Below are 14157 nucleotides of genomic sequence, written 5' to 3' on the forward strand. Positions count from 1 at the left end.
GGTTTGTAGTAGTAGGCGCTCGGTATCCTTGGTGGATATAAGATCAAATTCGGTCTGAAGGTTAAGGCGTTTCTTGAAAGGTTCTGGGGAGGGATCCGATGCGCACTCTTGGTCGAGGGAGGTGATGGTAGCAGAGAGTTTTTTAACCTTGCTGTTGTGTTTTTTACTGGAGTGAGAAGAGTAGGAAATAATTTGACCTCTAAGTCTTTCAGCGACTCCCAGAGCAATGAGTATGAAGTAGAGTCGTTTTCACTAAACAAAAGAAAGTCATCAATGGAATCGGAGATTGTTATCTGCCAGCAGTAATGAGTTAAACCTCCACACGGGAGGGGAGGATTTGTATGTAGACAGTTGGATATGTAATAATCCAGGGGGCATGGTCAGATATTAGGATGCTTAGGTAATCAGAGGAAGCGACACAGGATTTGAGAGAGTTGTCTTTAAGAAAATAATCTATCCTAGAGTATGAATTGTGCACCTGGGAGAAGAATGAGAACTTTTTGACCGTGAATGAATTTGTTTTTTCATCATCAGTGCTCCCCACATGACTTTGAGACTTCAATCAGATTGTTCCTGGACAATCATGTTCATGGGTGTCTTCCTTAAGTCTCCCAGAACTTGATTGTCTGATCTGTACTGGATTCAGCTGTTAATGGCACACAGTTCAACAAATCTGAGCATTGTGTCCATTTCCCAGTTCAGGCCTAACATCTGATCGTAGCTAATCATATGCAATCATTTCACTCATATGCAATCATTGCACTCGTCCTATGTTACTGTTGCAAACGTTTTCTGATGACCATTTCTGTAGCTGCCTTCCTTTTTCATAGAGATTACTGTCCCCGTGGCCGCCTTTAGAAACACCATATCTGCCAATTTGAAGAGAGTGAGTTGATTTGGTCACAAATCCCAACAAGTGAGATATTACTGAAATGCCCTGGATGTCCTCTCCACAGGTTTCAATATTGTAGCCAATTTCGGTTTTTGAAATGAAGATGATTGTATTGTATTTTCAAACACATTTGCATGTAAAGCTTATAATAGCTTACTACTTGTAAGGTAGTTCACCGATGGTCTGGAAGGATTTCCTAAATATACTAAAAGCCATTTTCTGAAAATGCAAGAATTGTACATATCTCAACTCCATAGTCATTCACTCCTCTTTCTGTCATTGGTATGTTTGGTGGTATGAATATGCTGCAGGAAATAGAGTTGGCAGGAATGTTTGAAAAAGAGGAAGTTTTCACCAACTGTTAGCAAACACACTTAATTTTATGTAACCCAGACCACAGGAAATGAACATCCCATGGGATATGGTTAATAAAGAGGGGCTTTGTCAGTGAAAAACGTTTGTCTTTATTGATTAAAATTATGTTTTGGTATTTGTATTACACACAGATAACTTGACATCACTGTGAGGACTACTTTGACTACTGGGGGAAAGGAACACAAGTCACCGTAACTTCTGGTAAGTAATATTAGAATCAATGTCAAGTCAAGATATATTGTTTTTCAATTTTAATTGTCATTATGTTGATGTATATTGCAGCCTTCCTTTAAATAGGATGAATACAGAAAACTACAAATGTAGATCAGGGAAAGTGTTAGGCGTATAATGTATTGAATCATTTCATTCGGTGATTCAAATTGGACTATGTTTTTGCGCTAAAGCGCTATTAAATCTGTCACTGTGATTACTACTTTGACTACTGGGGAAAAGGGACAACGGTGACTGTTACAACAGGTAAAAGCTTTGTTTTATTTTCATTCTCAAAATGCGCCGTTTAATGATTAATATTCGAAACAGTGGCTGAATTCAACAGCTTTTAGGAGCATGTTTTTGTACGCTGATTGTGTCAGAATATTATACTGTGACTATGGTTTTGACTACTGGGGAAAAGGCACAATGGTGACTGTCACATCAGGTAAGCCCTTCATTTTAGTGTGTCCAAATGTTTGAATTGAAATGTATTTTTTTACCAATTGTGATGCTTTGAGTGTCATGATAACCCGGCAAAATAGTTTGTTGGTTGAAATGATTTCATTTCATCCAGATAACCAAACAGGTAAGCCAACGCAAGATAAAAGCAATACAACGCCCTGTGTGGGTTTGTGGATGCAGGTTTTTTAATGCAGTAATACATAATTTGTGAGACTGTTAATAATGTAATCACATTATTAAAATGTTATTGTGATTTTTAGAAAATGACATTACCTTTAGTGTACAAATGTGCTATACATGATGGGAGGATAGTTTTTGTGAACAGTGTAGATTACATTTCACAACTGTGATAACTGGGCTTTTGACTATTGGGGGAAAGGCACGACAGTAACAGTATCATCAGGTAAGAGTTTGATTAATATTTATACATTAGAGTCTACAGCGGCACATGTTTCACACTGGGCATCGCCATGTTTAGAGTTTTATTTCTCAGTATTACTCATTGTGTCGAAAACTGCTGTGTGAAATGTATTTCATGGCTTTTTTTATTCAAGTTGTCTATCTAATGACGAAATACCATGTTAGTGTAAAGACAGAGTTTTTATACTGACTATTCAGCAAAAGTGACCTTACATACTAACTGGTAGTAGTAGATTTGGCACTGTGGTACTACGGTGCTTTTGATTACTGGGGCAAAGGTACAACAGTAACTGTGACATCAGGTAAGAATCGATTTGTCCTTGTAAATAATTGCTGTATTATTGCAAAGTTTCTTATATATACAGTTTATTCGGTAATATTCAGGGGGATAAAATGATATGGGTGACATTAATGCTGCCATGATCATCGACTATCAATGACATTAATATCATTCTCATATTTGAGGGAAATGCTGAATTTGTTTTTTTGTCTAACTTACTCTGAATGAAATATGATTAATTATCAGGAAGGTCATGAAGAATAGGGCAACACAAAGTTTAAACGTGACTGTTGGTTTTCTGCGATCTTTGAATTAAAATTGATGTTGAGGTTAATTTTTGCTTCATTATCTTAATGCCACATGTTTGCTTGTCTTCTCTCAGGCACACCAAGAGCACCGACTGTGTTTCCACTGATATCATGTCGTTCTGGGTCTGAGTCCACGGTCACTCTCGGCTGCTTTGCCACCGGATTCTCACCGTCCGCACTGACCTTCCAATGGACCCAAAATGGAAACAACCTGCCTGACTTTGTTCAATATCCTTCGGTGCAGAAAAACAACTTTTTCACCGGAGTGTCTAAGATCACTGTGAATCGTGCAGAATGGACCGCGACCGCGAACGTTTTTAAATGTTCTGCGACACTTCCAGGAGGAGATACTACTGATGCCCAGATACCACCACCAACACCACCACCCGGTAAGACTCTAAAACTATCAACATAACTAATAGGAATAATAATTTGTCATTTAACTGATATATACTATATCCATTTGCACCTTTATATCTTTACGTAAAGCTAATCTCTATATCTTGGTTTATATTTATTTGTACTAAATTGATTAATCCTAGTTTATTGGGGCGGAATTCAAAAGTGACTGTTTGTTCGTGTGCATTCCAAGTCCTATCAGTCACACTGTACTGTACTGTTCTATTTATTTTTACAATTTCAACCTAACATCGTTTGATTGGTAAAACGGGAATAACTAAATCCATTAGCAATAAGGATCATTTGTCTGGAAAACTTTGATTCCAGATATGTAAGCAAAATTAACTAGTTGTGCTGCTTTTGCTGATCCAACAATAATTCTATTTTGTTTGTAAACTAATGTAAATGGATGCATGGATAGTTGTAATAGTTATAATTGTGTGCCAGACAGGAAGGTGGAAGGAAAAGGCTGAAGTTTGTTTATGCTCATTGACTTTCTCACACTCATATATGTTCTTTTCACCTATTTTAGCGGTTTGTTAATGTTCCGCTTTTTTCCCTCCATCTGCGTAATCCCTGTTCTTTCCCCTCGCTGACTGCTTTCACTTGATCTGTCGATGATAATTCACTGTTAAAGCCTGTAAGGTTCAATCTGTTGCCTCTACAATCAATGTATATGCAGAAGCAAGCATGAAGGGCTCAGTCGTTTTAGTTTGTTTTCCCTTTGGACACCTCTGCAGACTTTAGCAAATAGCTTTCATGTTCGCATCAAGTGTGTGCATTTGTACATGCAAGTTCCCTGGAAAATTATAACCTAATAATACAACATTGTAGGGTATAGTTCACGTTGCTTCTTCATATATATTATTCCCTGCTTCTGCATACATATATTTGTGTATATGTTTGTTTTTCAGTGCCGTTTTTTAAGGCGCCAACTCTTGAAGTGTTGGCCTCCTCTGATGAGGAGACTGGAAGGACCTTCTCCTGCTTTGCCAAAGAGTTTTCACCTAAAGAATATGACATCAAATGGCTGAGAGATGGAACGGAAATCCAGAAAGACAATAATGAGATCAAAACACCTGCTGGTGAAACAGAGTATCACAATGGAAACAAAGTGTACAGTGCAGCAAGTTTTCTTCTGACCAATGAGACTGACGGCGTGTTTACATGCAAGTTTAACGGGAAAGATGCAGAAGGTACTCAAACTTGGAATGCAACTTGGAGCAAGAAAGAGAAGTGTGAAAGGGGTGAGTAGACCTGTTTTTCTTTTTTTTGGTTAATGTAAGTTAATTGCAACCCAATGAAACATCACTGATCCTTCACTCGACAGATCCCCCCACTGATGATTTGGTGAAAGTAGAGATCATCCCCCCTTCACTTGCTACATTGTTTCTAAACAAAACAGCAAACGTGGTGTGCAAAGTCACACTGACGTCAAATCCAGACGATTTGAACGAGATTATCTGGGAGGATGAGAACGGGAAAAAGCTTAAAACAATGAAAAAAAATGGAAAGAAATCACTCAGCCTCTCTCTTGAAATCCCTTATGAAACTTGGGCCGATGGATTGAAGAGAATCTGTTATGTACACCATTCACAGTTGCTGACACCAATTGAGACAGTTTATCAAAAGCAGAGAGGTAAGAAATTGTCGTTATCAATGTAGTTTGAAGCAGAAATGTCTGGGAAGATTTGCAGCATAAAGGCCTAATTGTTCTTTCCTGATTGCAGGAGGAAAGTTTCAGCGTCCGTCAGTGTTTCTGCTGCCTCCAGTAGAACAACGTAAAAGCAATATGGTGACCCTGACTTGCTATGTGAAAGACTTCTACCCACAGCAGATTGCGGTGTCTTGGCTTATTGATGATAAGCCTGCAGAGGCGGGCACATTCTCCACCACAATCCCTGTAGAAAATAATGACTCCTATTCTGTCTATGGCCAGTTAACCCTCAGCCGTGAGGACTGGGTAGATAATGATGTGGTATATAACTGTGTAGTTTACCACGAATCCATTTTGGACTCAACTGGCGTCATTATGAGGTCCATGGCTGAGAGATCACGTGAGAATGTCAACCTGGTCAACCTCAACATGAACGTCCCTCAAACGTGCTAGGCCCAGTAGATGTTGTGGTGTCTTGCTGTGTCTACTGCTGTTTGTTGTTTAATGTTTGTTGCTTGTGATATCATGTGCTGTTTGTGTTTTAAATGCAAATTCAAAATCAAAATAAAAAAAAATCACTTTGTAACTCTGTTGTAACTGTTGATGTACGTCTCGTGCAGTCTATGTGTTTAAGTGCAGCTGTGCTCATCTGTATTAGCCTCAAGCCAAGGTATTCCAATCAAACATATGCTTCAGGGTGTAGTGAAAATAGCAGGGCATAAACTTTCTCACATTTAATCCACCCGACTACTTTTAAGATTAACATTCAATCCAACTAAATATAGCCGTGCACCATCAATGTTTGTGCCTCGTCTTTGTCTGCTTGTGTTCCTCTACTGGGTCCAAGTCGTGCATCCCTGTGGGGTCTTTCAGAAACAAATCAGGATGATTGTAACTGCTACGGTGTCCAAAATAGGTCTTGACTATTAGATCTGATACAAAAGTGTCAAGTTACAATAACTTGGCATGAAATTAGGTCTCCAATCTTTTGCAAGCCAGTATTTATCCTAATGATGCGAAACGAGAGCTCAAGGAGATTCGGCAATAAGTCAATTTTACAACAACTGGGTAGAAGTCTTGTATTTAGCAAGTCAGGGTCACCATATCACTCTTACTTTGTTCTGCTGGAGGCAGCAGAAAAAGCTGAACCTAGAATTATGTTTTTTAAGGGGTTGGGATCTCAGTTCGGTTCTCATCCTCCCTCTTGTCCAAAACTCCTTCTATTGACTTAAGTGTGACTTTAATTTCAGAACAAGCATGCAGTACTTTTATATTCATTACTGCCAAGAAGCCATGAACTATGTGGCATAATGCATTCTGACCCCTGTAGAGACAAACGCCACAGCCCAAAAAGCTTTGTGATTATTTTCAAAACACACCCAGAACTTGTTGTGAATGGCCACTTACATAAAAGCAATAACTGAGGCTCTCTGGCTTAATACTAAATAGATCCAGATTACCTGATTGTGACTGACAGCCAATTAAGCAAAGACCTGACAGCATATGAAGACAGCATGGAGATCACAGGCCTCATCTTCATCCTCCTCTTCCTCATCACTCTGTTGTACAGCATTGGAACCACTGCTTTCAAGGTATGATTTTATTTTTTAATGACTTAAAATCAAGTTGGCAAAATACATATCGCATAGTGCTGACAATAATGACAAATATGCTGTACACATAGTTGTGCGTAGTTGTGAACAGTTATTATATTATCATAATGTAATTTAGTGTTACATTATATTATCAAAAGCATTATTTTTTCTGAAATTTTACTGATCATATGTTTAGCATATATCTATACATTTTTCAGTGTTTTGAGTTGTTCATGCAACAATGTATTGATTTATTTCAACCTTGAGATGTATAATCAGGTCAAACCAGATGGATCCCACATGAGGGTTTCCCTCCATTTCATGATGCAGCTATGATCTGTATACAGTATATGATGTGCATTAAGCTCAAATAGAATTAGAATGTATGTGTTTTTGTTTATATTGTTTGTGCACTAAGACTTTTTTGTTTTGTTTTTCTTTTCAGGTCAAATGAAAAGAAATTAACTTTCTGTTTTAAAACATTTCCACATTGACGTCCTCTTATACTTTGTTATTGTTCTCACTGTCTTGTTCAGGTTTACTTAGATTAGCATTACTACCTAAATAAACATTTAACTAAAGATAGCATTTAAAAATGTGTTTCTATTCCTAAAAATATGATGTCCATTACACTTTTCATGTCCTTGCTATTGCCATTTTATCTTTGAGTTTGAATGATCAATTATAACATGTTTGTTACTCACTTTCCCCTTTAAAACCTTTAATTATGTATCATATTTTTTTACTTCATAATTATGTTTTATCATACGTCTCTGAGCTGGTCAGCATCTGGAAATCAACAGACCATGTTCAATTCAATATGCAAATACTCTGTTGGTTCTCAACTCTATTATTAATAGCCATGAGAACTGAAACCTGTAGCAAAGTCACGAGTTATCATGTAAAAAGGATTTGAATGATAACATATGTAAACAGTTGTGAGATATTCAAATGTATAGTATATTTCTCTTACTGGCATAACCACACCTCACACCTGCTGTATGTGATGCACCGTTGCTCAGTGTCATGTTTCACTTCTGTTTTTCGGAGACTTTTTGTGATCTGGGTGTTACCCAATGCTTCTGCTTGCTGCACGCACTGATCACTCTGCTCTGTCATTCTGCAACATCTGTGCAACAGACTTCCAGCTACATTTCCACCTGAAACTGTAAAAGTACAAGTCTGCCATCTAGTCTAAATAAAAGAATAAGGCACCTAGATTTGAGACTGTATAGTTGTTCCTTGATCAATCACTTAAGGTATGTACATCTACATTTCTGATTGAATGATGTACATTTCTAAAATGTCCTGAGAGAGCTTGGACAATAAACTAATTGTTAAAAAATAACCTGTGTTCTTACCTCAGTGCTACGGGTTGTCTCTCCAAACATCACACTCTACCCTGTGTGGGAAGGTGAATTTGGGGCCTCAACAGTCAAACTCATCTGCACGCTAAGTGACTTCTTTCCAGGAGAACTCAGTGTGAAATGGGAAGTGGACAAAAGTACTCTAAACATTGTGCCAATCCAAAGAAGGCTGCAGAGTGTGCAGGAGGTGGGGAAAACCTTCAGTGTAACCAGTCAGATTGAGCCGGACATGAAGAAGTGGACAGAAGGCTCAGCGTATACATGCAAGTCCAACCATGGCAACAGGGAATCCGATGCATCAATGAGCATTTGTACAGGTAAGTGAATGTATCACAGTAAAAGCGTGAAATGCCTCCATCAGAGTGAGTAACGTTTTTGACCAGAACTATTTTATGTGACAGTTCACGGAAACTCCCCTCCAACCATTCATGTGGAGCTCCCCAGCTTCAAGACAGTAATGCTGGCAGGGTCTGAGGTGACAGCAACATGCTTGGTCAACACTGTCTTTGATGCCACAGTGACCTGGAAGATGGATGTAGCGTCTACACCCAGCAACGTGGGCCAGGCCAGAAACACATCTCATATCATCAGCAAACTGACAGTTCCCTTACAAAAGTGGAAAACCCTCAAGCATGTATCTTGCAGAGCTGAACACAGCTGCTTCCAAACCAAAGAGGAGTCTGTGAATATTACAGGTAAGAGGACTGTGCAGCACTCAAATCAGCCGTGGCGTTCCAATGAAATATATGAAAAAACATAATGTTTTGGTTCTCACCCAGGTCCTTCACTTTCAACTCCATCTGTGGCCATCAGGAGATTGTTGCCAGATGTACAGAAGAGAGACAGGTTTGTGCTGGCGTGTGACATCACACAGCTCTCCTCCAGCGACCTTTATGTCACGTTTCAGGCCAACGGGGTTGACATCTCTGAAAAACTGTTTGTTGAACTCCCGGAAGCCCCAGGCCACCATTCAGTCACAAGACACTTCCTTGTCGCTGAGCTTTACTGGAATGATGGGAAAACTTTCACATGCAAAGTGAATCAAGGCTTCTCCAACAGCTGGAAGTCCAACTCCATTGGGGGTATATTTGGTGAGCACAGCTACTGTTCTTCCATTAAACGGTTGATTTGCAGATGCAAGTTCCCTCTTTATTCCTTATAATTGGACCATTTGATTGATATATGTTTTTCAATATATTTAGAGGACCCATCAATGGAGCTCTCTCTGGTCCCAAGTGAAGAAACACAACCACAGACACTCCTATGCTCTGCATGGGGCTTCAACCCTCAAATTAAATGGAATTCTGGGTCTCCACAAACACCTGCATCAACCAGTGACATCAGCATGGGTGCAAATGGACGTGTGGGAATAAGAAGTCAACTTCCTGTCCCTCAAACAGAGTGGAAAACAGGGAAGGTCTTCACATGTGAGGTTTCTGACCGGTCAGGGATCAAAAAGGAAACAAAGAACATCAGCGTCTGTTCAGGTAAAGTGAAAACATAACACAATAACAGTCTCAACCCACTGCCAAATAGAAGCAATGGCTCTTATCAAAAGCTTGTAATTGAAAAGTCTTAAGTGGGTCATGGTCTTATTCTATGAAAAATATTTTGTTAGTAAAATTGCAATCTACTCAAGATTATGTCTTGCATCCTGCTATAAATAATTCTTCTTCTGTGGTTCCAGTAACAACTCATTCAGAGACTTCTCCCTCCATTCATGTGGAGCTCCCCAGCTTCAAGACAGTAATGCTTGCAGGGTCTGAGGTGAAGGCAACATGCTTGGTCAACACTGTCTTTGATGCCACAGTGACCTGGAAGATGGATGGACGGTCTACACCCAAGAAAGTGAGCCAGGCCAGAAACACATCTCATATCATCAGCAATCTGACAGTTCCCTTAAAAAAGTGGAAAACCCTCAAGCATGTATCTTGCAGCGCTAAACACAGCTGCTTCCAAACCAAAGAGGAGCCTGTGAATATTACAGGTAAGAGGACTGTGCAGCACTCAAATCAGCTGTGGCGTTCCAATGAAATATATGAAAAAACATAATGTTTTGGTTCTCACCCAGGTCCTTCACTTTCAACTCCATCTGTGGCCATCAGAAGATTGTTGCCAGATGTACAGAAGAGAGACAGGTTTGTGCTGGAGTGTGACATCACACAGCTCTCCTCCAGCGACCTTTATGTCACGTTTCAGGCCAACGGGGTTGACATCTCTGAAAAACTGTTTGTTGAACTCCCGGAAGCCCCAGGCCACCATTCAGTCACAAGACACTTCCCTGTCCCTGAGCTTTACTGGAATGATGGGAAAACTTTCACATGCAAAGTGAATCAAGGCTTCTCCAACAGCTGGAAGTCCAACTCCATTGGGGGTATATTTGGTGAGCACAGCTACTGTTCTTCCATTAAACGGTTGATTTGCAGATTTTAGTTCCCTCTTTATTCCTTTTAATTGGACCATTTGATTGATATATGTTTTTCAATATATTTAGAGGACCCATCAATGGAGCTCTCTCTTGTCCCCAGTGAAGAAACACAACCACAGACACTCCTATGCTCTGCATGGGGCTTCAACCCTCAAATTAAATGGATTTCTGGGTCCCCACAAACACCTGCATCAACCAGTGACATCAGCATGGGTGCAAATGGACGTGTGGGCATAAGAAGTCAACTTCCTGTCCCTCAAACAGAGTGGAAAACAGGGAAGGTCTTCACATGTGAGGTTTCTGACCAGTCAGGGATCAAAAAAGAAACAAAGAACATCAGCGTCTGTTCAGGTAAAGTGAAACTTAACACAATAACAGTCTCAACCCACTGCCAAATGGAAGCAGGTAAAATAAAGTAGTACGAAAGAAACATTCAACCGCCATAACAACAAACTTCAGGTGGAGTCAAACATTGGTATTTTATCCACTACAAAAGTGCCATAAAAAGTTTACCATCACATTCTGTTTTTCAGTTACACCACCATCATCCCATATAGTTGGTGTGTATGTTCAGGGACCGACCCTTCAAGAGCTCCAGAACAGTGGACAGATGAATATCTCTTGTCTTTTGGTTGGTCCGAGTCTCCGAGATTTCTTGATCACCTGGAAAATAGGGGGGAAAGAATCTCAACTGAATGTCCTTACAATGTCACCCGTCAGTCACAGCAATGGAACAGAGACTTTGTTGAGCTTCCTCAATGTATCAACAAGGGCCTGGAATTCATACAAAGAAGTGTCTTGTGAAGGAAAGCACAAATGTTCCAATAAGGTCTACGAGGACCGTGTAAGCAGAAGCACAGGTAGGATCCCAAAAACTATGCATAAGAATGTTATTGCTAATTCTGACCCAGCAAAATGTAAACCCTATTAATATTGTGCATTCTTTTTTTCTAAAGCCCTACATCCACCAATGCTGAAGATAATTCAGCCGACAATGTCTGAGTTGACAACATCAAACATGCTCACAGTGGTTTGTATGGTTACGGGATTTTTCCCATCCAATGTCATAGTGTACTGGGAGAGAGAGGGAGACAAGCTACCCTTATCTCACTACACCAACAGCCCTACGTGGAAATACACAGGGAGCAGCACTTATTCACTGAGCAGTCGACTCAACGCATCCAGGACAGAGGAGCAGGAATCGTATTCTTGTGTTGTTGAACATGAATCATCTGAAATTCCTCTCAAAAGAACAATAACAGATATTTTTGGTGAGTAAAGAGTCAATAGCTGTAGTAACGTGAAGCTCCCCAGCATCAATTCATACCAATGTGTGTATTCCCAGCTGCAGTAACCCCGTCGCAACCTTCTGCAACCTTGTTCCATGGCGCTGGTGAGCTGATGTGCCTGGTGTTTGGCTTCAGCCCCGCAAACATCAACATTACCTGGTTTCTGGATGACACCACAGAGCTGTTGGACTATAACACCAGTGAACCCCACCAAGGGCCAAAGGGAAAGTTCAGCATCCAAAGCCGGCTTCGTCTGGACCCAGGCATTTGGGCATCTGGGGTGGTCTACAACTGCATCGTGACACACACTACTGTCACCATAGCCCTGAATATATCTAAACCAGGTGCCAGTTGCTCCATAAATTGAAATGGTTTACTCCCATGCAACTATCTAGCTTGTACTGTAGCAAAGTCAATGTTGATCATACTTAACAGACATCTCTCAACATGATTCTTTTACAGTGATCCCAGAGACAAGTGCTGTCTTTGATTACAACGTGCATGCTGATGTCAACCGGGACTTGGAGGAGGAGAATGTGTACATGTATATGGTTTTCACAGTCCTCTTCCTTTTCCTTGTGTCCATCATCTATAATGTCTTAGTCACGCTCATCAAGGTGAGATTGACAGTTCAATTTGAATATAAAACCGTCCAACAGATCCGTCTGATTTTCTGATTTTTTCATTTCAGACCAAATGATGAGGAGCACAGAGGGATGATGATCACTATTTCCTGGCCCTGATATGGATTTTTATTTTTTAGGGCACATGGTTTAACAAAAGAATCCTGGCATTTTTGTCACACTTCACATATTGAGTTGTGTTTAGTTTTTTCATGTTATTTTGTGTGTGTTTTTTTTTCATCATAACGGGAGAAAGTTTTGGAGAAAAATAGCACATTTCTGCCTTCTTGAATACAGTGATTAAATGCATTATGACACAAAACTCCATGTCTGTTGTTTTAAAGTTACTTATGCAAATCATTGTGTGCACTGGCACAGTACCAACATTTTCTGTGTTACTCAAACTGTCCAGAAGAGTGAGCTATAGCTCTACATGAAGCAGTAGTGATTTGACATTTCCCAGATGAAATGCTCGTCATGAGCTGCAGCTTGCCAGTGCTGTTAGGTCTTAAGAGGACTTTTACATGTCAAGATTAAGGTACATCCCCATGACATGAGAGATATCTGTGTGCTCCATTTTCAATAGTTTACATATATGCACACTCACTGTGAGTAAGAGCTGTGTAGCTTGCGGCTTTGAAGGAATTCACATCTGGGAGGGATGACACTTAGCTCATCCAGGCTAACCATTGGCTGCCTCTGGAGTCATCTGGCACAGTGCGTGGCCTTTATTGGCAGAGGACCCTGTGGCAGCCGGCCCAAGTCTGTGACGCTGGTGGTGGGATGGAGTCACTGAATGAATGCTGAAATAATGCTCACATGTGGCTACAAGTCCTATTACCAAGAGGGGAAAAGACAGACAAAAACACAAAGTGAACACTATGCTATATTTGGATACATACACACACATGCCTAGTGTATATACATGTACTGTTAAACACATTTGACTGTATATCTACAGTGTATCAAATATTGAATATAGTATTTTTAATGTCTCACATAAAGAAATGAAAGCCTCAACTCTAAATCTGAGCCTTCAAGGGTTATGACTTCTTTGTTCCATATGTGTATGGACAGAATACAGAGTATGCTTCAGACATACAAATCAGAGTCATTTATTCATCAGGTTACATATATAAAAAACACTTAAATAGTAAAGAAAAACGAGATTGATGTGACAGGAGTCTTATAGGAGGAGGTTATAGGCTGTGATGCTGTGATAGAGCTGCAGAGCCACCTGTTGGTCATCAGCACAAAACACACCACACACACACACATCTATTCATGAATCTATGCATTAGACTGTTTCTATACATATATATCTATATATCTATATCTATATATAGATCTATATATAGATATAGATATATAGATCTATATATATATATCTATCTATCATGGATGTGAAATATGTTGGAGATACTGTGTTTCTATCATAACTTTAAGAAATTGCCCATGCATAGGAAATGGGAGATGGAGTGCTATCCTCCAGTTGTGATTCTTTTCCATCATTTTCCCAAGGAAAGATGACCGCCCTGTCCCATCACGTCTGCTTTAGCACATTTCTATTCAACAATTACCTTAAACATAGAATAATGTGCTATGTGGATGGCGGAAATATGGTTGTTGGATTTCACATTGTGAGGTTTTCCTGTGAACCTGATCCCATCCATGAAGTGTGTGATGAGCTGATGTGTTGCTCATTAGGTGGTCAAATAGCACCATCTAGTCGACTTTCAGTAAAAGTGTGGTTTGGTTTTGTCCCACCGGTTTGACTGTTGTGAAATCCTGCCGATGTGTGTTTACACTTGGACTGACAAATACAATGTACAATATGTCTCCCGTTGAT

General features: G+C 39.9%; 1 protein-coding gene across 1 annotated transcript; it reads left to right on the forward strand.

Annotated features, from left to right (window-relative positions):
• The first annotated feature begins 1295 nt into the window (after positions 1-1295).
• On the forward strand, positions 1296-12452 carry LOC142988023 (uncharacterized). Its single transcript, XM_076137024.1, has 15 exons — positions 1296-1316; positions 1420-1468; positions 3025-3339; positions 7968-8285; positions 8370-8663; positions 8748-9059; positions 9171-9455; positions 9656-9955; positions 10040-10351; positions 10463-10747; positions 10930-11256; positions 11353-11667; positions 11742-12029; positions 12148-12302; positions 12377-12452. Exons 1-15 carry the CDS (start codon positions 1296-1298, stop codon positions 12383-12385), a joined length of 3585 nt encoding a protein of 1194 aa, XP_075993139.1. The 3' UTR covers positions 12386-12452.
• The last annotated feature ends 1705 nt before the right edge of the window (positions 12453-14157 follow it).

This window comes from Genypterus blacodes, unplaced genomic scaffold, assembly GCF_046128005.1.
Source record: "Genypterus blacodes isolate CSIRO-AG114 ecotype Tasmania unplaced genomic scaffold, CSIRO-AGI_Gbla_v1 ptg000291l_1, whole genome shotgun sequence".
NCBI classification, from domain to species: Eukaryota; Metazoa; Chordata; class Actinopteri; order Ophidiiformes; family Ophidiidae; genus Genypterus; species Genypterus blacodes.

Excerpts from the sequence above, each read along its gene's own strand:
- LOC142988023 (XM_076137024.1), top strand. The coding sequence starts at position 1,296 with ATGAACATCCCATGGGATATG. Across the intron at positions 8,664-8,747 it reads GGAGTCTGTGAATATTACAG|GTCCTTCACTTTCAACTCCA; the intron begins GTAAGAGGACTG and ends GTTCTCACCCAG. Across the intron at positions 10,748-10,929 it reads GAACATCAGCGTCTGTTCAG|TTACACCACCATCATCCCAT; the intron begins GTAAAGTGAAAC and ends TCTGTTTTTCAG.